The sequence below is a fragment of the Pogoniulus pusillus genome, chromosome 9, assembly GCF_015220805.1.
Source record: "Pogoniulus pusillus isolate bPogPus1 chromosome 9, bPogPus1.pri, whole genome shotgun sequence".
NCBI classification, from domain to species: Eukaryota; Metazoa; Chordata; class Aves; order Piciformes; family Lybiidae; genus Pogoniulus; species Pogoniulus pusillus.
Genome location: NC_087272.1, coordinates 16475048 through 16502560, shown reverse-complemented (window position 1 = coordinate 16502560; position 27513 = coordinate 16475048). Strand labels below are relative to the sequence as shown.

General features: G+C 36.8%; 1 protein-coding gene across 6 annotated transcripts in view; it reads right to left on the bottom strand.

The window, feature by feature from the left end:
• The window catches only part of LOC135178116 (uncharacterized), a 52962-nt gene that overhangs the window by 12710 nt on the left and 12739 nt on the right, over positions 1-27513 (bottom strand). For 5 of the 6 annotated variants that reach the window (XR_010303361.1, XM_064148689.1, XM_064148692.1 and 2 more), the window contains 8 exons: positions 23261-23457; positions 20978-21042; positions 18325-18431; positions 15001-15112; positions 10186-10288; positions 4040-4079; positions 2993-3044; positions 1546-1657 (listed from right to left, as the gene is read on the bottom strand). Coding sequence is in view for 5 of the 6 variants with exons in the window: in XM_064148689.1 (XP_064004759.1) it covers positions 1546-1657; positions 2993-3044; positions 4040-4079; positions 10186-10288; positions 15001-15112; positions 18325-18431; positions 20978-21042; positions 23261-23457 (788 nt within the window). In the remaining variant the exon portion in view is untranslated. The remainder of the gene's footprint in view (positions 1-1545; positions 1658-2992; positions 3045-4039; positions 4080-10185; positions 10289-15000; positions 15113-18324; positions 18432-20977; positions 21043-23260; positions 23458-27513) is intronic. The other variant, XM_064148690.1, reaches the window with a different exon arrangement.

The following is a 27513-nucleotide window of genomic DNA, read 5'->3' as shown; positions in this document are numbered from 1 at the left end:
AATGCTGATGTCAGGCATCTCAGAAAGTCTTCTCAAACAGTACAAAAAAGGGAGTTTAATAGCTTTTTGTTTCACCAGTAGCTGGCATTGTAGTCGTCTTGAAAAAAAAAAAACAGAATAACAAAAACAAACCAAGACCTTTGCTAACCTCTTTATTAAACAGAACAATGACTTCCTATTCCTTAACCAGTCTAATGCAGCAAATTCCCCACTGCCCTCCTAGGAACTCCCAGGTATCAAATGTGACATTAGATTTGCAATAGATGCAACAGCTGAAAAAATACTTAAGGGTTTGTTTCTACCCAAAACAAATCATTGCACTGAAGACATGTTTGAATAGACAGGGAAAATGAGCTTGTGCATGGCCATCAGGCATCCAGGATCAGTGACTTTCAAATGGCAATAAACACATAGCTATCTGTGTACCACAAAATTTGTCTACATGATAAAGACCATTCCCCATTAACTTACAGGCAATTGTTACACTATTTCATTGCCAGTTTTGACATATACTACTCAGTTATATCTGGGAGTCAAAATAAATCTTAATACTGTGAAGGCTCCAATACATTAACCTTTTTGAGTATACACAGACTTAAATGACTGAATTACTCTTTCAGCATCAGTATTGTTTTTAGAACTATTTCTAACAAGTAATCTTTAAGCACAGTCGCCTGATTTAGATTTGAAAATAGCTATCCACAGCTTTAACTTAATTCTCATTTTTCTCGTGAGCAGGAGTAAGGTAATTAAGATTCTGTCTGAACTAAAAGGGAATTATGAAGTGTGCTATACATGAGGAATTAGTGTTTATAGTTCTTCCATTAGAATGAATATAAACATTTTCAAGTGTTTAGCACTTCTAAAAATCCATAATGCAGTGCCTAGCTTGTATGAACAACTCTGAACATTTTCTTTTCACTACAGACAACCTGATATGCTCTATTCAGTGCCTTGGTTTACTCCTCTCAAGTTTCTCATTTTCTTTCTGCAGAGAATTTAGTTAGACAAGTCTAACAGCAACACAGAAATTACCATGCTGGATCATTACTCAAGTGCATTTGTCTTGCTAAGTCCCTAGTTCCAGGTTGATACCATTCTTGTTTTATTTGTGAAGGCTGCCATATGAAATGAGGCCAAATTTTAATTATTTAGGTGTTAAGTATTCTGTAAGTCTGTCCTCCACACTGAACATGATTAGTCTGATATAAGGTAAAGCAAATATTTCCCAGGATTAACAAAGATTGCAGTACACTTCGAAACCATGTCTCAATTTCAAGGCAGTATTCAACTATCTTCAGTTCTGTCTAACTAAGGCTTAGGATTTTTGAATCACAACTTCCTTGCATACTCATTATAGTCTCAAACACATTTTATACCGCATGATGCTAACCTCCTTTCTTCTGAGGAAAGTATTTTATGTGTTTTATAGCATACTTGAAAATCTATAGTATGAAGAGGTAAAATGTATTTCACAGCCAAAAACTAGCCCATGTTCCAGGTTAAAGATAGCAAATAGATTCACAAATAAAAAGATGAACATACCTTTCAATTCACTGCTTATCTTAGGTGGATCACACGAAACAACTTTATCTGCTGTAAATGTGAGATCCTCCTCAAATCTCTCGACGTGCTGCCCATTTAAAAACAGGTTGATCTGGAAAAGGTACCCATTTTCAAATTAAATTAGAAATCCAGTATAATAGCAATAAATATGGCTATTTCTAATTAAGTAGTACTGATCTTGCTTTCAGTAGGCTTGTTGGAATTTTTCTCCCTAGGGAAAAGTTTGGGATACTTTTTAAACATGAAAACACACATGCACTGTAAAACCACTGGTTGATCTATGATAAAATTGGGACAATTGCATAAGAGCAGTGGAAACAACAAACAATTTACTGAATCCAAACTGATACCCTGAAAGTTGTTATCAAACACAAAACAAAAGAACCCACTGTAGCAATGTTAACATACCTGACAATCTCCTTACGGAGGCTTTTTGGTTTTAGGTCAAATGCAGAACAAGAGCAACTAGACTCTTTATAACTGAAATTCCAATCTAGAAAAGCAGATAATTCATACCTTACTTTGTAATATCTAGCTAGGCCGTTGTTGTTAATACGTGGCTAAAACTTTCATGCAGGACTTGAATCACTTACACCACATTTTTACACAACCTTTATTAGCGTAGTATGACACTGATGGGTCACATGGCTTGCTGCTAATAGTGTATCAGTGCATTCATCACATTAGCTACATAGAGCAAAGGCTTTGATTTTCTGAATGGGAAAGCATACATGAGACATTGCTTTCCTTCCCTGCTAAATCAGGTTACTAACTGGATCACAGAGCTAGTTAGTAAGATCACATTTAATGACCAAAGCGTCACTAGGCTAAGCTTCCATAACAATATTAATTTCACACTAAACTTGGCAATGACAGCCCATTTGTGTAATGCAAAACATAAAGGACCATAAAAATAACTACCTGAACCTCTTTTGTAAGAAGAAAGACTAAGATTTTAAAAATGCTTTTCTACAATACCGTTTATAATCTTAGTTTTAATAACTGAATAGCATCTCCTCTGTGAAATTAACCTTAAATGATCTCCCACTCAAATCTGGGGCTGTACATGCATGTTAGTAAATGGAGATGAAACATGCCTTTTCTAAAATGCTTAGAACATGTCTATTGACTGCTGATGATAGTTTTGCACAGTTGTTTTTTTAATCAACTGTTTTTTGTTTGTTTCCTGTGCTCCTAAGGCTTCCATTCACCACTCTAAGCAGAAGCCTGTTACAGTATATGTGGTTCAACTGTTGTAAAATGTTCTGTGTGAATAATTTTAGTCTATGGGAGAATACTCTTTAATCAAAGTTACCAGAATCATTTTCAGTTCTAGAATTCAGAGCCACCAAAAAATGTCAAAGTCAACAGAACTTTTCATGTTACTTCAAATTGAAAAGGGAAGGCTTTAAGCACTAAGTCTTACCTGAACATTGCTTTTTGGATAATAGAAGAAAAACGGCCTCAAAACTGGAGACCTGGACACATAAAACAAACATAAATTCAGAAATTAATTAATATAATAGATCATACATCTTTGGACTATTCACACTCCATACAAACACCTGGGAAATCAAAAGCTGTGCAGCCATAATTAGCAATGCTTATCCAGACAATTCTGGGAAGTCTGAGAAACATTATTAAGAAAGTAAATATTAACTGAGGGGAGAGGGAGGAAGAGTAGCCAAAACAGCGAAAATATTTTCTTGTCAAAGGATGTACTTCATGACAGTGAAGTCTATTCTATCATCAGCCCCACATTAATAGCTAGGGTAGTTACACAGAGCTACTGGATATATATCCAGAGTCTCCTCCCCAACTTTTACATGCAAGACATGACATAATAGAGAAAACAAAACATTTCAGATGCTCTCATGATTAACTATGAAAATGTGAGCATATATATCAACAGCAGATTTTAACCGTATGTAGAAAAACACTGTAACAAACCAATACTATTCTTTTTTCATGTTCAACATCATTATGTTTAAGATCACTCACATAATCGGTTCATGCTAGCTATTTGTAGGATGTTTGGGGAGATTTAACCTCTAATTTCTGGGTGAAGTGGGCTGGTAGAGATATAAACTTGCCATAGCTATATCCCAAACTAAGTGATTCAAGAGATATCCCAAACTAACAGATCCAAGAGGTACCTGTTTCAGAAATCTGCACGTGTTAACATATGCTCAAGCTACTGCCCTTCCATAAAGCCACATTTGAAGCTCTCCCTACAGTTCACTAAGCCAAGAGCTGATTGGAAACTTACATAAGTCATACTCCATAAAGAATTTTATTATTTGCATACATATCTTGTAATGCTCACTATTATCTTCCCATCGGTTATTAAGCAAAGGAAAGACTTTAGCTACTTCTGTGGTTGCAGTTTCAAGGTGGAGAAGCCTATGAGAGTGAGAGGTAAGAATATTCCCACAGTACATTACAAGTTAATAATGATCAGGAGTTGACTCACACTCTGGGGCGCCCCCCAACAACTGCAGTGAGGCCAGGTGCTGGAAATGGAAATTAAAGAACTGTTAAAGCCATATTCAATATATAAGCACTAATAGCTTAACCATTGCTTGAACTGCTATTATAATATACATTTAATCAACAGCAGGAAATCTCTAACGAATAATTACCTATGCTCCCATAAATTAATACATCCGAGCATTTTATACAACAACTACAATGGCAAAACATGAAAAAGGTATTGTAAATTAAAAACAAAAGGAAAAAAACAATCTCTTTCAAAATGTGCAAAGTATAAACCAAACATTTTGGGTTTTTTTTGGTGAGCATTTTGTATACCTATGTCACTTAACAGAACTTAGCTTTGGGCTTTTTGTTGCTGTTTTATTTACTTTCTAAAGAAAGCAAAGAAACAAGCTGAACTTGAACCATGGTCTTCTTTAGTACTTGTTTAATATGACTTCACTTATAAATTGTTTCTGAGTGACTTGCATTTTTTCAGGATTTTCACTGGCTAGCAGCTTTTTTAAGGTGCTGAGTACTGCAGATGACACTGCCTCTCTTTGGTAGATAGGAAATTTAGGGGCTTAAGTCACTGGCATGATTCCAGATTTGCTGTAAGTCAGCACTGTGATTAGATTCTGGCTTCTCAATACCAAGTGGCCAGGCTTCACTGTCATTCTACTCCTTGCAGCATTTCTGAAAGAAATAGTTCTGCTCTCCTCATCCTGAGCATATCATCTCAGGCATTTTCTGGCACGGAAAGCAAGCATACACAATACACCAGAGCTCCATATAGTACTGCAGGAGAAAGAAATAGTAAAGTGCATAGATTAAATCAGTCTAGGAATTAACAGGCATGTTAGGCAGTCCCATGAAAACAAAGTATATGTAAAGCTGCCCACATTGTATCCTCAATTTAATGCTGGCTAAAACTGGCTTCATGCTTCCTCCAGGTATGAATTCTCTCTGTGCTCCAAACAGACTAGAAGCCATGTAACCATGCTGCTGTGGTGCTCAACTCACACTGACAATCTCTGCTTCTCAGCTTCAACTTGCATTCAATGCCTTGGTAATGCATACACAGACTAGTGGCAGCACAGATGGTACAACACAGCATGGATTATAGAGTCTTACTGAATTCATATTCATTGAAAGTGATTTCCATGAAATAATGGCTAAAAAGGCATTTTAAGGAAGTTTTTGAAGAGAGATGCTGTTACATTGTCCTTCCTACCTTGATCATGCTGCTTTTTAATTGGAGACGTGTTTGGAATCAACAAGACTAAAATTCAGTGTACATCTGAATGCCTGATTCAGAGATGGTTATTACAGTGAATCAACCTATACAGAAGAGGTCTTTTGCCTGAGCCTAGTCCATAATCACTCTGCTAGCCTGGCTGGTGTGCTAGTACAGTACTCACACACTGTAACTACTTCGCAAGATAAACAGACCTCACTGACTGTATTTGTAGCCGGATGCTGGAAAAAAACAAACCAACCAACTTCATAACACACCAACCTTTAAAAGGGGCTACAGTTGAGAACAACTGGAAAGGATTAGAGGTATTAGTATTAATGCCCTCTCTTTTCCCCTGGAAGTCTATGTTCTTTTGTGTAGGAAAAAAATAATACTGACAACAGTAACAACAACGACAAGCGATGAAGAACCGCCTCCCTACCTACTAATTTCTGTTGCAAAAAATGTAGTAGCAGATAAAATGTGAAATAAACCCTTAGTGTTACACAATTTTAAATGTCTCAGTGAAGACTGACTCCTATACCAGAGCAGCCTGAAGCAGAACACTGCCATTCAACAGTAAAACCAACTGGAATTATTTTACTGAATTACATGCTTTGTTTATTTAGGTTGTTGGAGGACAAGGCTAGATATGGTAAGGTCATGTTGAAAATATAGGTTCATGAAGTTAGTTAATTTAAATTATCTGTGGATTGTCACAGGGCTCACTTCCTGCTGTGCAGCTGACCTGCTCATTAAGGATACCAGATTTTGCTCTAACATCAATTTTAACTTCCTGAAAGGTCTCAAAGAAAGCTCTTCACTTGCCTGCTCTCACACAGCAGAACTTGCTTCCTACAACAAAGCACTTTCCTAAATACTGACAAGAAAACAATCTATGTAAGAGAAACCACTGCTTACACTTCAAGGTTATGATAATGTAATGTTGCCTGCTATCAGTAGTGTTGCAAGTAGCACAAGATAGCAGTAACATCGGATCTGCCTCTGGACATACTACAGCTACCCCTGCGCATATATGCAATTGCAGAGCAAAGGTACACCAGTATTCCAGATGCAACAGTATTAATTTCTATCTTACAATTATCCAATCCATGTTTTATGGTAATGTAAGTAAGATGTAGTATCTATTTAGAGTTCAGGCAGAGAAGATGAAGCAAATTTTAAAGGGCTTATAATCAGTGATTGACTTGTGTAGACAACTCTAGCCTGCAGCACCTCACCTCAACCCAGGGCTCAGATCCTCATTACATTTCTCTAGTAAAATTGAAAGAAGGCAATGGAAGGTGAAGCAAAGTCAGGTTAACAGTGAGTTTGTCACTGTGGTCAGACCTACTTCTCCTAAGTTAACTGTGATACCCTTAGATCAAGTGTTGTCCCAAGACACCTTTTTTGAAAAGACCTACCTGTGCTGTACTTCTTTTTTACTTTACATTTTTTGCTTAAATACCTGCACAGACACTCTACCACCTTCCTTTCTGGAAAAAAATATCTTTAGCTACAATGACAGGAATAATTTGTGATACTTGTAGTATGAGTATCAATCAGGCTGCAGTATCAAGTTGATTAGATTATCCACTAAATTGAAGATCTCTCCCAGACACTTTCCATGATTACTGTTTCCTGCTGGAGCTCCTGTTCATTAGTTTCTCAAGACAGATAAAGTATCACTAAGCACAGGGTCATCCTCTCTGTCACCACTCACTCTCTTGAACAAGTTGCTTCACTTGGAGCTGATGAACAACTCACCCACTACCTGCCAGCTTCTGTGCTTCAAAATGGCACTAGACAATGCACTGCAAAATAAGCTAAACGACTTTGAGACCCTCCTTTTAATCTGTTTATGTTCTGACCATGTTCATCTGTAGGTACAGTATTTGTCTGGTCTATATAATTATGTTTACTTTGCTTCAAGTATACATGATCCAAAAGCTCACCATTTCCAAGAACGTCTTCCCTCACAGTGCCTGAGGAGCTAGCCCAGAAACTGCAAATTCTTCAGGTGACTCAGCATTTGAAAGCAATGAGTCAGTACTGGGGGTGACGGCTGATGGCCATCTGAACATAAGCCAGACATGGGCTCAGGTGACCAAGAAGGCCAACAGCATCCTTGCCTGGATGAGGAATAGTGTGACCAGCAGGAGCAGAGAAGTGATCACACCCCTGCATTCAGCATTGGTGAGGTCACACTTCAAATACTGTGTTCAGTTTTGGGCCTCTAACTACAAGAAGGACACTGAGTTGCTGAGTAGTGTCCAGAGAGAGCAACAAAGCTGATAAAGGGTCTAGAGAACCAGTCTTAAGAGGAATGGCAGAAAGAATTGGGATTGTTTAGTCTCGAGGAGACCTAGCTGCTCTCTACAATTCCCTGAAAGGAATGTGGATGGTAAGAACGCCCTGTGTTTTGCCTCCTTGATAGATGCTCTATCCCATTCAAATTCTACTTTAATAACCACACCCAAGTTTGCTTTATTACTTCTTACTTTTTAATCTATCTATGTCTCTACAAATCTCTGTATTTTTCAACAGAATAAAAAGCTACACAATATATGGGAAAAAAAAGACTGCATAAAACATTTTGTAAAGTGTTTTGGAATAAAACATCAGAAAAATGCTATGACTACTAGAAATCTAAAAAGCTTTAAGTACTTTAAATTCAACAGGTGGCACTTACTTATTTGAGACTTGACTGAGATCCAAAATCTCTCCTGCTCCTCAGTTTACAGTTTTTTATCCTAAATGGCTTATTCCTTTTATTTCCAATAGCTATATTAAGTCTACCAAAATGTTATCTATTTACTGCATGTTCTAAGGAATTATATATATATATATATGATGTCTTTATATACAAAGAAACAGATAAAGTAGCAGAAGGGTTTTTAAGTGATTAAACCAGACAAATCTGAAATCCACTGTTTTCATTTCTTCAGTATAGTTGAGTACAGGCACGAAATACCTAACATCTTTGTTATGTGCAGGGGTCAATTGTGTGATCTTAATTATTCTACGTCTTCTGAATACAACAGATAAACTATTCCCTGAAATATTATTCTAAAAAAAATAAAATAAAATAAATAAATAACTGCAGCAAATGCTTACTTCCAGAAATGTCCTTGTTCTATCTTCCAACACACTTAGGAGATCAGTCATAATATTTACATATACTCAAGCACTTTAAAATCTCAAGTTGTATTAAACAGCTGTCATCTTAGTGTCAAACTCCGGTCATTTTAATGTGAAATAAGGGTCAGCACATGATTTTAGCCATTAGTAAGACACTACTTTGCTACTGAACCCCTATTAAACTACAAATTCCAGTTTCCCACAGAAAGTGTCTTCTTGAGCCTCTTCTATATTGCATTTTATTCAGGAAAAAAAAATCTGAATTTTAAAAAGACAAAATAAATGCACTGCATCAACACAATTACTTCAACACTAACTATACAGTTAACTGGACAGTATGTAATAACATTTTCACTGTGGAATACAAATCTGGTGTGTGACTCCAGAAACAGGCTCTTTCCCATTGCTGCTCATTAGCAGCAGTTCTACGAATTGAAGCAGACTTATTTTTCCTTTTAGGAATACATGTTACAGGATGTTAGAAAAAGTTTAAGCTGTTCCTTTAGGAAACAAAACCAGCACCCTCAGCATTGTCCACAGAGACTGCCTGATTCTTCACAGGAATGTATCTGTTTCATCAGAAAGAGCTCTAATAACATGAACTGTAAGCTTGCTAGCCACATTAAGACATATTCTGGTAACTCAATTTCAGTACTGGACATAATTCACCCAACCCAGGTAGCAAAGATTTTTTGATGATGAAGAACAATAAAGAAAGGGAAATAAAACCTTAATAAACATAGCACTTTCAGACTTCAAACAAAGTTTAAATGCACGCCAGTTGCTTTATGCAAGAAGAGGAACAGATTAAGAATTTGGAGATACAAACCTGTGTCCATTAACACCCATTAGGGTCAATGTAGGTCCACTGCTAAATGTAGTGGGTGCCCTGATGACAAAGGACACAAACAAGGCAGAGCTACTGAATGTTTTCTTTGTCTGTCTATATTGCTGGAGATTGACCTCAGGAGTTGCAGACCACTGAGGCACTAGAGCAAGTCAGGATAAAGTAGGAGTTTGCTTTGGTTGATGAGCCCTGGGCTAGGGATCAGTTGAGCGACCTGGACATCCATAAATCCATGGGTCCTGATGGGATGCACCCACAAGTACTGAGGAAGCTGGCATAAGCCATTGCTAGACCACTCTTCATTATCTTTGTTAAGTGATGGGGAAAAGGAGAGGTGCCTCAGGACTAAAGGAAATGTCACTCCAGTCTTAAAAAAACACAAGAAGGGGGGCCCAGGTAACTACAGACCAGTCAGCCTCACCTTCATCCCTGGAAAGGCTATGGAACAACTTACCCTTGGTGCTGCTTCTAGGCATATCAAGGATAAGAAGGTCACTGGGGGCAACCAACGCAGTTTCACCAAGGGGAAGTCATGTTTAATCAACCAGATAGCCTTTTATGATGACATAATCAGGCATTCCTCAGTTTTAATAACATGCTAAAACAGAATAGCAAACTTTTGCACATCAGTGTAACCATGGATAGGAAAACAAAGAAGTGAGGAAACAGAAAAAAAGGCAGGGCAGGAGCAGCAAAAGGATAGTCTCAAAGAAATAAAAAAATGGAGTTCCAGAACTTTCATTTTATCATTTTCTTCATGTCTGGAGGTCTCCCTTTTGCATCAGATACCTTTTGAAAAAAGTATGATCTCACTATATACAGCACAATGAAACTGAACACAATTAGTTCCCTGGGTTCTAGTCATGTTCAGGAAAAAAAAATTAAAAATGAATCCTTGTAAGATGGTGTGAATACTTACCCATGCCAGTTCCAGCTGCTGCTATCTCTCTGGAGAAGATTTCTACAGCTTCTTTCTGTTTATGGTGCACAGCAAGCCAAATAACAGCTTCCCGAGGACTCTGCTTCAAAAAAGTAGAAATGAGATTAGCTTTTGTGCCTCTCAACTAGACTCCGCTGCACAAGGCTTTATCCAACCTGGACTTAAACACCCCCAGGGAGGAGGCAGCCACAACCTCCTGAGGCAGCCCATTCCAATGTCCCACCATCCTCACAATGAAGAACTTCTTCCTAAAATCCAGTCTAAACTTACTCACCCTCAGCTTAAAACCATTCCCCCTTGTCCTGTATCTAGACACTCTTAGGAAAAGTCCCTCTCCAGCCTTTTCATAGTAACCATTCAGGTATTGAAAGGCAGCTATGAGGTCTCTCTGGAATCTTCCCTTCCCCAGGCTGAACAACCCCAGCTCCCTCATCCTGTCCTCACAGCAGAGGCAGTTTAGCCCTCAGACAATCACTGTAGTTCAGCATGCAAGTTAAATCTAATGGAAATGCTTGGTGCTTACTGCAACAGTCTCTAAATGCCCTCTAAAAATCTGTTGAAGATCTGGAAGCTGTTCTATCAAAAATGTAGAGAAGTAAAAGCAAAAGTGATCATATAGCTGGTTAGGATACTGCAGAGGACATCTTCCTGTTGGAAAGGAACAGCTGGATTTTGGAAGTTCCAAGTCCTTCTGAATCTATGTCAGATGCTTGGAGTATCAGGAAATGAATATGCATGACTAAATAACCTATGTTAGTTTATTCCAACTTTTTTCCTTACATGTAGAAACTTCAGAAGCATTTAATAACTTCCTAGTTGTGCACAAAAATCACAAAGAGTATTTCAAAATACTGTTTTTCTTCCTTGGTAACATTTTAACAGATGTTAGCAAAACCCCTATTTCTTTACAAATACATAAACCAGTGACATTTCTGAAACTATGCTGCTAGAATTCCCTAGCCCCCAACTTCAAAATGTAGCAGCTGAGACGTGGAGCAGAAGGAATATGGGAGATTTTTAGTCAGATGAAAAGAATGGAGCCGTGACTCTACAGGAGTTCCTCCTTCCTCTGGGGTAAGAAATAGCATTTTACAGAGCACCAAATTTTGGATGAGTTAACACTGGATATGAACTGTTAAACTGCCAGTCTTTTAAATCACCTCCTAACTCTACTGCTAATTAACTGCCCACATTTCTGTAAAGCTGCATTCTTTACAAACACTACATAAACCTGCAAATTGAGTAACAGCCTTTGAAATACTGAGATCTAGCTTGCATATTAGCATCAATTTCCTGTATGCCTACAATAGTTTTTTTTTCCCAAAAGTAGTACTGCTGAACATGTCCACATTAGAAAATCTTAAGCCAACTTCAAGAATTTGAGTAACTTCAGCAATGCAGGAACATGGATCTATTTCCTAGTAGCAGTTGCTGAAATGGTGTTTATCATAAATGTAATACTCTGCAACAAGCATTCTGGCTACTCTAAAAGTATCCCAAAGAGACCATTATGCTAACAGAGTACTAAATCCTCTATTCCAACTCAAGTACATAACAAAATCCCAATGCAAACAAGCTCACTTTGCCAGCTTACACCAAGAGGAAAAACTTTCTGACTTTATAGCTGGTGCTGAGCTAAAAATTCCATAATGAAGAGCCTAGTTGTTTTAGTATATTTAAATCAAAGTCCTAAATATTCATGAAGTTGAAAAATGACTTTTCTCTCCTTCCTATTCTAGTAGCATATCCAAAGAAAGGTACTCAGAGGCACCATGACAATAAATGTAACTGTTTTCATCTCGTCTTAACTACCCCTGTGTAGCCATACTCACAGGGAGACACACAGTTCATTTGTCAGCCTCCAAGCTCCCAGACTGGAACATATCTACCACAATACTACCACGTAGGAAATACTGCAAACTTGTTTCACATTACTTTATCTTGATACTCATGTAAGCAAAGCCTAAAATAAAACTTTATCAGAGCCACAGCAGAAGAGGTTATATTACTCCAGCAGATCATGTATCACTAAAAGTACAGATATTTCCTTCTGTGAATACAGAAACAGATGTCCTGATCAAGATATTATAAATAAGGAAGCAATCAGCTTTCCAACTGAAAACAAGCTTCACTAGATTGCTGTAAAAAACCTGTTGCTACACAGAAAATATGCAACCACGCCACAAACTCAACAAATGTTTTACTTTCTTTTAAAAAACATTCAGTGTTCATAAAGCTACCATCAGCTTCATTAAATTGCTCTAAACAGTCCTTAATAGGAAATATTGAGGAAAACATACTTCAGCATTCACATTTGCCTCCTGGTTCTAAACTGTACCATGTCTTCAACGTTCCCTAAGTTCTAAGTTTACTTCTTCACCCAAAGGGGTAAGAGACAATGGTCTATGAAAACAGCAAGCTCAATCCTGTCCTGAGTTTGTGAATTCAGTATCAAAACTAGCTATATAGACTATTTCAAAGACATTTCTCTTATGGTATCATAATTGGGGGGGAGAAAAGGCATACCAAAGTTACACTTTATCACTTCATAACAATGTGTTGTAAATTGATTAGCAAAGGGTAAGTAGAAAACTAAATACCTAGCAGACTAAGTTTTTCTACAGCAAACACTTATACCTTATAGGCTGCCCTCAGACACTTTCCACATGAAATACACCCAGTATTTCTAAACCATTAACTCATTGACACAGTGGCACTGTCATAACCCCTTCTTCCTCCTCAACAGAAAAACACAGAGCAGGAGGTATTAAAAATTAACTACCACTAGGGTTACCCAGTGTAGATTCAGGTCCCTTTCTTGCTTGAGCTGGGCTGCAAGATATCAGCAAGAAACAATTGCATAAACAGGTGGGGAAGGCTGAGAAAAGAGTCAAGCATTCCTTGATTTCTCAAGGATACTCTGAGTTGCCCACAGAGTCAATACTCTACACAGCAGCTCAGACTACAGTATAAAGGCCTAGATAAGTCTAAGATATACAATGATTTCACCCAGTCCAGCTACACCAGACACCTACACTGAGCCTCAGATACTGCTCAACTTATCCTGCCTCTGTTCTTATACATATTTGCTTCTCCTCTTTAAATTTAGATGGTACAACCTCCAAAGCAGGAACTGCTTCCCTTTTGTGTTAATATGCTGCCTAACATAACACAGTTCTCATTTTGAGCCCTCTTACTGCAACCCAAATAGCCATGTCCCGTTTGGTATGCAAACATACAGTAGGAAAGTGTTTCAAAGCCTACATGCTTTCTACTTGAAGCCTCAACAGGCAGATGTTTTCCTTAGGATACTACAACTTTGTGTTTTAAATGGAACAGCAAATCCCACTTCTCATTCATTTTTCTCAAGCTGCTGTGGCTGTATTTCAGATCAAGACTTTCTGGTTAGTTTCTTCTAAACTATTGGGAGGAACCCAGCAAAGGTGATATAGCCACTTCTTGTATTTCAGCCTTAGCTCTCACAACCCACTCCAGGCATGTATGGGAAGCAAACCACAATAGAAGTAACAGCCTATTCACTTTCAGTGAAGGACCTGGGAGTTGAGGCTGGAAATACAGGAATTCATACAAACAGTTAATCTCATTTGGAAAATTAATGCAATGAATTCTGTAAACAAGGAAAACTGAACAATAAAGAAGGAGAAACTGCTCTTTTTCAGGTCATTATTCATTCCCTACAGTGAGAGAGAAAAGTTTCTACGCAGCAATTTAATTGAAGAATATATTACAATGCAATAATCACAAAGAGTTGGTACAAACAGAACATGGACAAGTTCAACATATGGAACATATGTTCCCTATGCTTCAAAATTCTGATTCTGCAATCTAGGCACCACATTTAACATTGGAGGGTTTATGGGCCTAAAATGAAAAGTGACCACATTATAAGGCTTATTCCTTAGGAAGCACGTCTTGTTGCTATTCAGAATGAAACTGAAGCTTTAAAATGAACAGCTGCAAACATAATTTGCCTAATTTCTACGAACATTTCATTTCTACAGTAAGAAGCTTGCTGTCTTCTACTCATTATGTTCTTGTTTCATATAAACATTCAGCTCTCTGAAGTGTTGGCACTCTTAAGATCAAACTCTCAGCTGACTTGTGCCACGTGTACCTTAAGAGTTTTGCAAGACTACCACTGACAAAGAAGAATTAAATGCTACTGGCTTGGAACAAACTAAACTGTCTAAATATTTAAAGTGCATGTAAGCAAGGACAAAATTTACAGTCCTCTCCCTTTAGAAAAGGATTTCCATATTCTAGATTGGGTAAACAGACCATGGATATCACAGCAGCAGTAGCTACAGCTATCATTCATATTCTTACAAATTAATGTACTATGTAGATGAAGAATTACTTAGTTGAGAAGAGAATTTCACAAATGGTGCCCACAAATAGTTTTAAAGTTGGCTGGCAACAATAATTATGCCATTTCCTGACTCCCTAATCTCTTTAACGTGGTCTGTTAGAAGTTACATCTAATGCAATTTAAGTCTCCATCATAATAACTTTTGTAAGAAGTTATTTCTTTAGACAAGCAAGATCAGAATAGACTATAACAACATTTTTGTAAGATTTCATATCAATGTTTCTGGAAGATCCAACACTGCAAAGACCTTGTCAGTGTTAATTCTGACACTGAATTCTCTGCAGAATAATGGATCGAAATTCCCAAGATTGTGGTGACTTTCTTTGAAGTTGTGGAAAAGATAACAATATGAAGAGATTAAAAGAGGTCAGAAAAAGTTTAAGAACACTCCACTGAATACTTACACCATCTATACTCCTTCTAGCATGAGGTCCATATGTATCTTCAGACCCTAAAACCTGTATGTTAACTGCACTGTAATCTTCATACCCAAGCTGACTGAAAATGAGACGAGTCCTGCAACAAATGATTTTTTTAATTAGTAAGCTGCCTCAAAATGATTATCTGAAGTAGCCCTGTGGACCACACAGAAATTAGCTCTGTTATGTAAACTGGACTATGAATACTTTACATTAAACAAATACATCTGAATACTGCAAATCAAGCAACTACCAACAAGGAAGTTTTATGCCTCTGAATTTATCCCTAGGTTTCAAGTTGAGCCTTTTGTTTATTCAAATGGTTTGAAAGATGACAGGCAAAAACAAGCTCTATCTTTAAAACAAATACAGCCTGAAATGTTATTACAGTATCTGCAGCCTCCCTGGTTTTTATACTGATAGTTCAGTTCTTAACTTTGTTTCTGCTATAAGGCATTATGAACTACCAATAAATAAATGAAAATACTTCATTACACCACAGGCACCAACAAAGAAAAACTGAACTGAAGAAGGAACTTTTATTCAAATCTTCAGGGTGTATATTTGGGGTTAATGAATACAAAACTCAAATGTCTGAAATTTTTAAAGAGAACATTTCTTCATTATTCACAACTTTCCAGTCTGGCACTGAAATCACTCCAACTCTATAAGGATATTTCCACTAAAAGCACACTGTATCAAGAGTGCCACATTTGTCCAATCACAATCAGTAAGAGGGATGAACACTGCCTTCTTTTATACACCACAAAAACCACACACTGCTTTAAGAGAGGCATAAATTAATTCTGGGTTTTGACAAATACTAAATTTGGATTAAATAGATGTCTCATTGTCAAAAACTCTTACTAAAACCAGCTCAACCTTCAAGCACCAAAACTGAAAATGACCCCTGTAATTTAAAAGAAACCAATAGTATGTGGACTCTAAACTAAATGAAAACAAACAAACAAAACCCACAGGAAAAAAAAAAAACTGGAAAAAAGCTGAAAAAGAATTCAGCTATTATAACCAGTCCAACTTATTAACATGTTGCAGATCGGAAAAAGAAGTTTAATTCTGAAGCACCTAAACTGATTTCCCAATTATCCTAATCTGTCATCTTTTTATCAGTGTAAAAGCTTTTTTCAATTGAAAAATCTGAATTATGTTAGGATGAGAAAAATACTTTCCATCAGCAGAACATTATGAAGGCATTGTTAATGTCATTGTTGTTGTAAGTGTTAGCATAGTATCTGAAAAAATAAGCAGCACAGAGGACTTAAACACAGAATGTAATTTTCTACTTGTTGCAAAGAGATGAAGGTGGCCCATGTGCCACAAACGTGGCCATCTTTATTTTGGTAACCAGAAAAAGACAGATATTTGATTTAATGTACATAAATTTTCAAGCCATGTCTGTAAGAAGTTATTTACTGTATCTATAAACATTGCAGTTCAAGATATTAGAGTTCAAAATACATTCTGTGGGTAATTTTTAGCCCTTTCATCTGTCTTTGTCATCATCAAAAATGAAAAGGACACCAACGATTCCTTCAAAGCAACTTCATCAGACATACTGCCTTGCATTCAAAAACAAACAAACAATTAAAGAAGCATGTAAGAGAGAAGTTACAAGAAGTCACATTGCAAGCAAAGTGACTTAATGTCTTAAGCTGCCAATTAATTTCACCTGTACAACTGAAGCACCTTAAATTTGAGCACCTTAATTCTGTACTTATTGCAAATAAGACTACTGGACTAGAATGTACTAGAAGCTGGATATCTGCAAGACCATGTCCTCACAACATTCTCCTGGAAAAGAAATTAGCAGAAAGACTGAAATCTCCTTAGGAGATGCAGTTCTAGATGCAGTCAGTATTAGATGTAGTCAGTTTAGTATTAGATATAGTCAGATGTAGTTAGAATGTTGATAGAGCATTCTCTGATAGTGATCAAAATACTATGATTCTTTATCTGTGCTGCCATACAAAAATCTTTCAAATATGCTGAATAAACAATTCCACACATAGAAGCTGTTTAAGACTTTCTTTAGAGGGAAAATATATTTATTAAAAAAACTGATATTTTGTGAACTTTAATGCACAAAACAAGCCATAGCTGCTCCAGGCACATCTTATAGCATAGAGACCACTGATTAAGCCAGTTAACCAGACTGCCTGTCTCCCATCAGCCCTCTTCAGATGATCACTTGGGACAGCACAGTAAGCAGGCTGAACTAATGTTCTAATGGTCATGGAGGCAGCAGCAGTACAAGTTGCTTCAATCAGCAGGACTGTTATGGTCTGGTCTGAAATAACGTCTAAGAGAAAACATGAAAGAAAATACACCATTCTACTTTTTTTTTATACTTAGCTTTCAGAATGATTGCTTTTTGAATGATTGCTTTTTGGAGTCCTCTGAGTCTGTGTATTTAACATCTCTTGACTTCTTTTTTAAAATTTAATTCATTTTCTCAGTAGCCCCTGAACATGTAACACATCTAGCATTTGAACACCTCTGAGGAAAGGGATTCCATACCTTAATTATGCATCCCCAATCACCTGCTATTTCTTGAGGGAAGTCACACAGCTCCTCCTTTATCACAGTATTGTACATGGGGACATGAGCATTAAATCACTCTAAGTCCACTGTAAACCATGCACTTCTGACAGGTGTCCATCCTAATATACTTGCTGCATAAGTCTGTAACAGGGTGGGGGTGAAGTTTAATATGATACATGGCAAAAAGTATATCTCTTCCATGGAGTAAATGCTCAGAGACTTTTGTGAAGATATGGAATTATATTTAAAAGAAATCCTTCCTCACTCAAATACACTGGCATGGCAATATGACTAGAAGTGTATCAATTCTACAACTGATTTAGAATTACCATGCTAAAGTTTTCCTAGCAAACAAGGTATTAAGATACTCTTGTTTAAAACACAGATTTGGTAAACTATCTACATTTTAGAACATTGTGATTTTTTGTAAGAAAAGAAGGTCTGTGAAGTCAGTGAAAATTAGTTTTGCCTGGGTTTCTTCTTGGCACTTAATAAATTGAGCTTGTCCCTGCTATCCAGCCATGTAGCCTTAATATTTGAGACTCTTTTTACCTCTGCCAAATGTAGCTGAATTGGAGATTTCATTAACAGGCTACTTAAGTCTTGAAATGTTCCTCCTAACTGAAAGATTATCATCATTTAGTGTTGTTAGAAGGTTGACATGGTTGCCATCATATGTCACTGTTCTACTTTCATTAACTCTGAAGAGAAAAACTTGAAACAACCTCACAAAACTCAAACACTAACCTTTGCAGAATACTTTCCGCAGTGCGTTTTCCTTTTAGTACTGCCCTTGGACCTCCCACTGGACAGACAGCAGTAGCTCTGAAACCATCAAGGTAAGTGGCATTTACCTAAAAACAAGAGATTATGAAATACATGGGATTCGGTACTGATATGCTCTGAATGCTCTCTGACAATCACTACCCATACCTTAAGCAGAACTGGAACAGAGCAAGAAATCATCACCACAAAAATTACCTCATTATTTAAAATTAAAAATTCTATTAGAGGAAACAGATTGAAATTTGCAAACCTGAAACTGAAATAGTTGTTCTTGTCATCTTTAAATTCTCCTGTACTTACATACTTTGTTACATAGCACACATTGAAGCTGAAAAGCTGAGTAATGTATCCCAGTGAAACAGATCAAACATGCTTCCCACCAGAATATGGGAAACTATCAAATACACACACAAAAGAACATGCTATGCACTGCAAACACTTGACTAATATGCATTTTATTAGACTTCTGGTGCTATAGCTGCTGAACAGAGTACTAAACTAGTGAAAGTAATGACCATAATGCATGGCCATAAATAGTGGAAAAGCTTTAAAAGATCTATCTAAGAAGGATGAGCATTTTTAAAGTTTGTCACCTAACAGAACAACAAAACAAGAAATCACACACTCAGCATAACTCTCTACAACCAGAAATGGTTTTCCTACAGTCAATTTTCAAACACCTTACTCAGTTTACTTTTCACTGTTGCAAAACACAGTGTTTCAGCAACTTCTTTTGTGAAGCTATTTCACAGGTAATTTAGTTCTTTTTCCCTCTCAAATTTATCTCATCTCTCACAATCTCTTATCACTGTTTTACTACATTTCACATTTAATGCAGCAATTCTTTTCACCTATGCTTACTGTAAAGATACCATAAGGTGTAACACATGTATTTCTAGCTTGTTATGCCTATTCAGTCACTTCCTAGCCAAGCTAACATAGAAAGTTCATTTCATAAAAATTATCCATATATCCATTTATCACTGACAGTCAATTCAACAGCTAAAAAAAATACTTTGCAGGAAGTCTGAAGTGTTTCAGAACATAATTACACTGTTTAATATACAGAGGATATATTTTAAAAAAATACTCTTAAACACTTAAATTTCAAGTGTCCTACTTAAGGCATAACAATAAATAAATTAAAATTTGTTTTTATTGTACTGCTACGTAAAATCCCAAACTGTCATTCTGTTTTGTTTATTTCATTTCATAGTTCGACAACTAAGAAATCTCAAATCTCACTTATTTCCTTTAGATATGCAGAAGTATGGAAATACGAAGTCAAGAATGAAAACTGCAGAAAGGCAAGTCTACTGAACACATCAGTTTCAGGAAGCTGTTGAGAAGCAGCAACCATTCTGCTTCAAGTCACACACAAAGTCCAAGAAAGAAAGAGTATTTTCTGCTTCACACATTCCCTCTCTTCTGTATCTGTTCATATCAAATTCAACTATTCACTACAGGAATACTAAAAGCATTAGCAAAGTTATCATTTGCTTGATGGAATCAGATTTTTTGTGCAGAAGTATATTCTTCATTCGATGTCACTTTTCAGAAGTTACTTCTAAACTGCCTTCTGTCAATTCCACAAAAATCCATCTTTTAGCAATGTGCTTATAATTTGAGTTTTAAGACATTTATGTTGTTGTCTCAAATACAACAAAAACACGTTTTCAAATTAAAATAGTTATTCTCAGATGCAGATAATGCAGACAGATCACTCAAGATAGAGGAAAATTGTTGTTCCAGTATTATGTAACTAGAACTCTTGAACTAGTAACTAACATGTTGAGGAAATGAAAAAAGGCAACAAGACAATACTGCGCAGAAATTGCAGACAGCCTGCTCCCACTTCCCAAAAAAAGAAAAGGTTTAGAAAAAGTTGTGTTCAGGTTACAGAGTAATTTTGAAATATCAAAGCCCCTTTCCATAAAGCTGATACAAACATGATTCCTATAAAGTTGACAGAAGTGAAAAACCAAGAGCATGAGAAGTGACCTGTGGTCTGCCACTCGATTCCCAAAATGCTGCTGTCAGTATGCTTCAATTACAGAGACTTTAGAGAGCTCTCTTATTGTTGACTTCACAACTCGGTAAAAACAAACCTACTTGGTGATATTATTACTTACCTTTGAAATACTGTGTCTCTACTGAAACTCTATCTTACATAAAACCTGTTTTTTAAACTGTGATCTTTTTTATTTCTGTAACATTTCAAAGAAAAATTCTGCTCAGACATACATTATTTGAACAGAAATATAGTTACGTCATTATTTACCTTTTGAAAACTACCTGGCAGATAATTTTCACAGTGAAACACAACAAAAATTAACAGGCTAGTAAAAAAAATCAGCAAGTGTTAGTGGTCTAAGATGTTTTAGAAGTTACTATTATTCTCTAAAAGAACTATGCCAGTCTTGCCTGAAGACTTGTGGATAAGCCTGTTACACAAATTTAAATGGTTTTGCCTATCAAATAAGATTTATGGTTTTTTCCTCTCCCCTCCTCTTTCTTTCACTCTGAGGGCAAGAGAAGTGGTAGATTTTGGTAGAAAACCTCCCTCAAAAAAAAAAATCAAAAATACTTTAAACTCCACATAAAAAGATAGTACCTTATAAAACTTTGAAGGAGGCAATCCTTTTGCTCCATGAACTTTCACTGCCCCACCATCAAAACCTATAGTGGTTAAAAAAAAGAAGAAAATGCCAATAAAAATCAAGCTTCCTCAATATAATTTCAAAGTAATTCTTCTTTGATATGTATTAATCAAATGCACATCATTAAAAAGCAAATCATTGAACGCTGTATTGACACAGCTCTCCCTGCCTTAGAAACACAAACGGTAAATTAGTGACTAAATTTATGACTTCAATGAGCCTTTTAAATGAGCACTCGAAATGTTTATTCATGTACTTAAAAACTACTTAACACAGAAAGTAGCCTTAGGACTTCAGACCCATTTTCCTCTTAACAACCAGTTATTACACACACACAGAGATCATACGATTTACTATAGCTGGTTGGAGTGGACTGCACTCCTCCACTTGGTAAAGAAACAAAACATGAAAGATGAGAAACCAATAAGAGCTCAATTGCTGATAGCTTAGTAAATGAAAGGGTAACTTAAATTCAGCCTTCTTCTCAATCAGAGAAACAAAACAGTGTGACTGTATGTTTTAGAGCAACTACTATGTTCAGTATTAGGAATATTAGTGCCCAAAAAAATGGAGAAAATTGCTGTCATGGCATCAGGTTCAAGCTTGAACTGGAGAAAATCAATACATGCAACAACTTGCAGATTAGCAGTGCAGGATCAGCATCTCATCTCAGAGATTCATAATGTAACTCACCTGTATCTAACCTGTGCTTCCAAATATTTAGGAAGCAGATCAAAGCTTTACACAGAATGTAACTGAAAAAGTGATTGCGACTAGCAGAAATTTTACACATCATTCAAACATGAGCAAGATGGAAAGAAGGTTAATTTAATTCTTCCAATACAGAACAATACCCATACAGTGACAGTGAAGAGTTTTGTGTTCCAGGTGAAGGAGCAACATAAACAAAAAACTCTGTGAAACGAAATGCATAGCATCCATTGACAAAAAGAAAACAGAAGCACCTCTCTGTTCGAACATTGCAAGTAATCCAGCAATAAAATCAACAATGTAAACAGCAAAAATAGATAGCTTGCCTGTTTCAACTGGTGTGCGTGTCAAAGCACTTCAAACTAAAAATATTTGAGAAATCTGCCCATTTTCCATCTGTTATATTTCTAAGAAGGCTAACTGAAAGTTCATGTGAAAGTTCATTTTAAGTTCAAACATGTCATTTTGGGTCATTTGCAAGCTAAAAGTTCATAGGAAGGTTAGGGCTTCTTTTTTTTTACAGAAGACGAGTGGCTAAGAACAGCAAGCTGGCCTTATCAGACTGCCATTTGCTTGCGTTGCATGAGCAAAAAGTTCAGTGCACAACTTTTTAAGCTATGTAGTACTTCTGTTACTGCAGCAATGTTTGATGCTACAGTGCTTTGCATTTTATCACTGCAAGTCAATTTGAGATTTTAACTGTTTTCAGTTTTATAAAGATGCTCAGCATATTGTCACAGAAAAGTTTCATTAGAATGAAAAAGAGTAATACAGATACAGTAAAAAAGCCTTCGAATTACTTCAGCTAAATGTTGGGATTTTTTCAAGCTGTTTTATCCAACCTACATATCCTCAAATCTGTTGTGCCTGGGGTTTTTTGTCTGTTTTACTGTTAAAGTTAAATCCAGACCATATATTATTTTCATCTTTAGTCTACTAACTGTTGAGAGTTTTGAGGATAGCTAATGCATTTTTCAAACAGAGATCTTCTGGTGAAAATCTTGTACCTCATCACGCTTCTACCACTTAAGGTCATTCACCTAGATGCCTAAGAAAAACACCATTACCAAGTAGTGCTTTGAAAGACAGTTTTCCATTGTTGTTAATATTTCAAATCTTGTATGAGAAAATATGTACAAAGCATACTTTTTTTTTTTTTGAGCAAATAAATTAAACTGCAAATCTAAAATATATCAAAATCGTAGTGGAGCTGTTTCAGTGTTCCTCACACAGAACACATAATTGAAAGATGTGGTAGGTACAAGGCATGCATTAAAATTAAGGCAAAAGGAGCAGTGATAAGATTTATGGTAGTCAGCTAGCAAGGTAATGACAGTACAGTTAAAATTACTGAAGGCAGTTCCAGCAAAAGCCCTTGAAAAGACCTGTTTAATACATACTGTATCACACTTGATGGGACAAAGTTAATATGAGGTATGCAGAGAAAAGATGGACATTAAAATAACTCTGTTAGTTTGATAACTCAGCTTCTTTACAGAAATCTCTTAACATGTAACATGACTTACCTGGAATTTCAGTGATGGAAACATTAGAAAAGTCACATGTGACATCTGGTAAAAGATAGCACTGAGGATTGCCCAATTCATACACCAACTGTTCTGCTACAGTGCCAAAAGAGATTAGCCCCCCTGTATCTGGTGCTTTGGAAAGAATAAGGTCTCCTTCAGAGGAACATTCTACAATGGGAAAGCCTATGTTGTGCCTAGAACAAGAAAAACATTGGAAAAAAAGCTATAAATAAAGGGAAAGTGGAAAGAAAAAATGAGTTCAAATACACCAAAATGTTACGGTATTGACTAACAAAATAAAACTGTCCAAGAGTTATAACATATCTGGCTGTTTCTGCAGAAATATACACATGAAAATGCACTGGACAAACTGCTCAAGCTAAACAGCAAGAGAATGCATTTTAATCACACCCATTAAGGACAATTTCGGGTTAATAATTAATTATACATAGAAAAGTTATGAGAAAAGAGAAAGCCTTATGAAAGTTCAGCCCAGAACAACAGTAAAAGATAAAATAAACATAAAATGATGAGACACAGCAAAAAAAAACCAACAACCCAGTACACCAGAAAATTATATACATATTTGTAACTTAAAATATTCCTTCTCACACTCTCACAAGAGTAATACAGGAAAAGTGAACAACTCATAGTAAGAGGCACATGCTGTTCATTACAGTAGCACTGTAGAATTTCAGGGTTATGTGAGATCAAGATACCTGCTTTCCCAGCTAAAAAGCTTTTATTTGCTGACAACGTGAGAAAAAACAAACAAGCAAACAAAAGCACAAACAACTCACATACACACATGCCTTCTAAAAAAAGACTTCAGAATCTTTAAAAATACCTGAAAATTAAAATAAAGCCTTAACACTCTAAAAATGCTACCTGGATTGCTCCCCTCTTTCACAGCAAGATGGAAATTAGTCCAGAGACATAAAAAGAGGTGAGAAGAAACAGCCCCTTGCAAAACCAAAATTGTTTTAAACATGTCCTAATAATGAAAGGTGGTGAACATTGCCACTCTAAAGTCAATGACCTTCAAGTCCATCCTTGAAATTGTTTTTGTGTGCTAGTGGTAACAATGTGCTGAACATACAACTAAACTGGTTATCAGTAAATGTTAGATTAACATGATTTGTGTAACTTAAATCCACAACATTTTGAAGGAAGGAAGCAAGGAAACCACTGAACTTTTAAGTGACATCTGTAAAAGTTCATGGAAGTTTGGACAGATTCCTTATCATTGGGAAGCTTCAAACATAACCCCTTTATTTAAAAAAAAAAAGGATTAAGAGACAAGCTCTGTTGCCAGAGATCAGCAACTTTAATACTGATAGTGTACAAAACTTGGTAAGTACAGTAGTTGTAGGACACCTAGAAAAGCCCACATTCAATCAGTAGAGATAATACTTCATTAGACTGCTCTTTGAAACTACTTAAACAACTAAACAGATAAAGTGAAAAACACCCCACACCCTACCCTGGTAAATACACAGATTTGCATGGAATCCATGTTTTACACAAGTTATTCCGGGGTTGTTGGCTTTTTCAAGGGGAAGTGGAGAGAGAAAATACAGTGGCAAGAAATATATAACTTATAATGTTTTCAAGTGTGACAGAATAAAAATCAACACCAAAAAAACCTCTCCAATCTTGGTCTTGAACATTATTGCAGGTAACAAACTAGCATATATGATTATCCCAGTTTTACTGATACCAAGACACATACAGGAAGCCTCAGAATTTGCTCAGGATCAATGACTGAACAAGGCTAGAATTAAGGAGCTATGCTTGTGTGCTTTGACCCTACCTTGCCAGCAGGCTCAACACAGCTTATCTGAATCACCTACTCGAAGAAGAAATCAATTTCATCAAGGCAGATTACTCAGTACAGTCCATCCCACTGAAGTGACAACTGGTACTCTTGCCCACTTTATCTAAATCATCAGCACATGCAACTTTTATGACACATTCCTGCACCTACTCCCCAGTGACCTTTGTTTTGAAGGAATAGGACATAAACTGCAGACACACAACTTTCTACTCTGAACCACTGAGCCTACTAACATTGATTAAACCTAAGTTAGTCCAAGCACTCAAAAGACCTGAACTACTTAAAAACAAAAACCTACACCGTAGTGAGGCAAAGAGAAAAATTCCACCCCCTAAAATGGTCAAAACCTGGCAAACATTTAAGTCATTAAATCACCACTCACAGAAGACAGCAGATAAACAATATCCATGTAAATAATTTTGTTATTCAGATCTCTTAGTATGCACAAGGAAGGGCAGACTCTGATTTTACTGTTATCTTGAGGCCAAAGTCAGAGATCTGGTGGAATTTTTTTATCCTGCCAGGATAGCTGGAAGGAGACCATAGAGGTACAACTGTGCTTTCAGGAACAGCTTCTAAACAGCCTGTAAGGTTGAGACATACTTGCTATACAGAAAAAGATGCTCAGACCTTTTTTAGCAAAGTGTTGACCCAAAGTTTCTAAGAAAGTTGTGTGAATGACAGAACGACATTCTAGCACACAAAACCACTCCTGAACAACAGACAAAACAAGCTTGCCCTCTGCCTCCCCCTGAAACCTCTCCACAAACCAGAAAACAATGGAGAAACACAGAAGACTTTCTAGGAAAGGCATGCTGACACAAGATGCTAGCATGTATTAGCAAGATAACCATTTCTAGATATATTTAAACCATTCTGAAATCCACAACCCGGGTCAATGAAAAGCACATTAAGTGACTCACTCTTCCGTCATCCCCTTCAAAGTTACTCTGTTACCAAAGGCGTCAAGGAAGAGTTCTGCCCTTTTAAGTGCAAGGGATGGCTCCTCCTGAACTACAACACCACTCAGTGAACTTTCTTGAGCACTCAGTTAGTTGCAGAAAATGTGCTTTGTCCCAGGTCACATCAGCTCTGAAAGCTTCCCTTACTTTTTAACAATTCCAAACAGAGATGCAATGAATCATGCAAGAAGCCTCTGGATTCCATCTGTATTGTAACTGGATGACTATGAAAATACACACATCCTGCACTACCTCATAGCAAACACCAGTAAAAAAACTACATTAAGATTTGCAAGCTTAGGAGAAAAATGTATTCTGTATATTGCCAGAAGTCAATACTTAAAATTAATTTTCAGCTTGGAAACAAAACTGGGTAAGTCACTCCTACAGCATGATTCAGTAAAGGGACAGCTACTTAAGCCTGGTGTTGGAGCTCCTGAGCAGCAACAGCTACCCAGATGGGGTGTTACAGCACATACCACAGGCACTGCATTCAGCACCTTATCAGCACTCCCACCGAAGGAATAAATCTCTTCCCACTTCACCAGTCTGTAACTTGGAACTTTACGCTGGGCATAACCCATAGCCAAGCTGCAGTTTTGTGCAGTGTAGCAGGGGAGTTAAACCATAGAAGTGTTTACTTGAATTTCATCAGCAACAACAATCATGGCACACAAAGTGGCACTGTAGCCAAGTGGCACCCTTCAGTAATAAAAGAACTGCACCAGTTTAGTGCTAAACTACCCTAGTAGGATAGGGCAGTATCAAGCGATGCAAATAATCCTAACAGGAAACTACTAAAATTAATTCTAATTAAATTCTGTGATTGTGAAATTAATAGAATACTGGAGAAAAATATGGAAGAACTACTTCTAAAATATTTTTAACAGTTTAACAGTTCTTTTAACACAGAGTTAAAATACTGGAAGAAATATACCTCAGTTTGTGAAAGGATGTGACAACTACCATTCTTTTATCCAAAATATCTGGTTTGGTTTGCAGGTTTGGTATTTAACAATTAAATAAATTATGTACATTAGAGCACTGAATACATCCAGGCCATGATTAAACTTCGAAAACATTCTCCAAGGTTAGGCTAGGTGAGGAGTTAACAGTTGAAACAGGTCCTCCACTGACTGCGACACAGAAGTAACCAAGCTCCAAAGCTAGATTTCCTGCTGAAACCACTTTCTCAACCACCACCTATGGCTGCTCTCCTACTCCAGCCAAGAACCAGGATTCTGAAAGTCAGTCTCCTGTCAGTCCTCTGTCAGCCAACAACTTACTCTTGGGTTATTTTCTCCCCTGTAAGACGCTGGGGTTTCCTGAATTTTGACTCTCAAAAATGTTAGAGTTTCTGGGCATGCCACAGGTGATATAACAAGAACTTCTTAATCAGAGATGTCATATCTGCCTGCTCTGAGACAATGCACTATTCCGTCTCTGGCCAG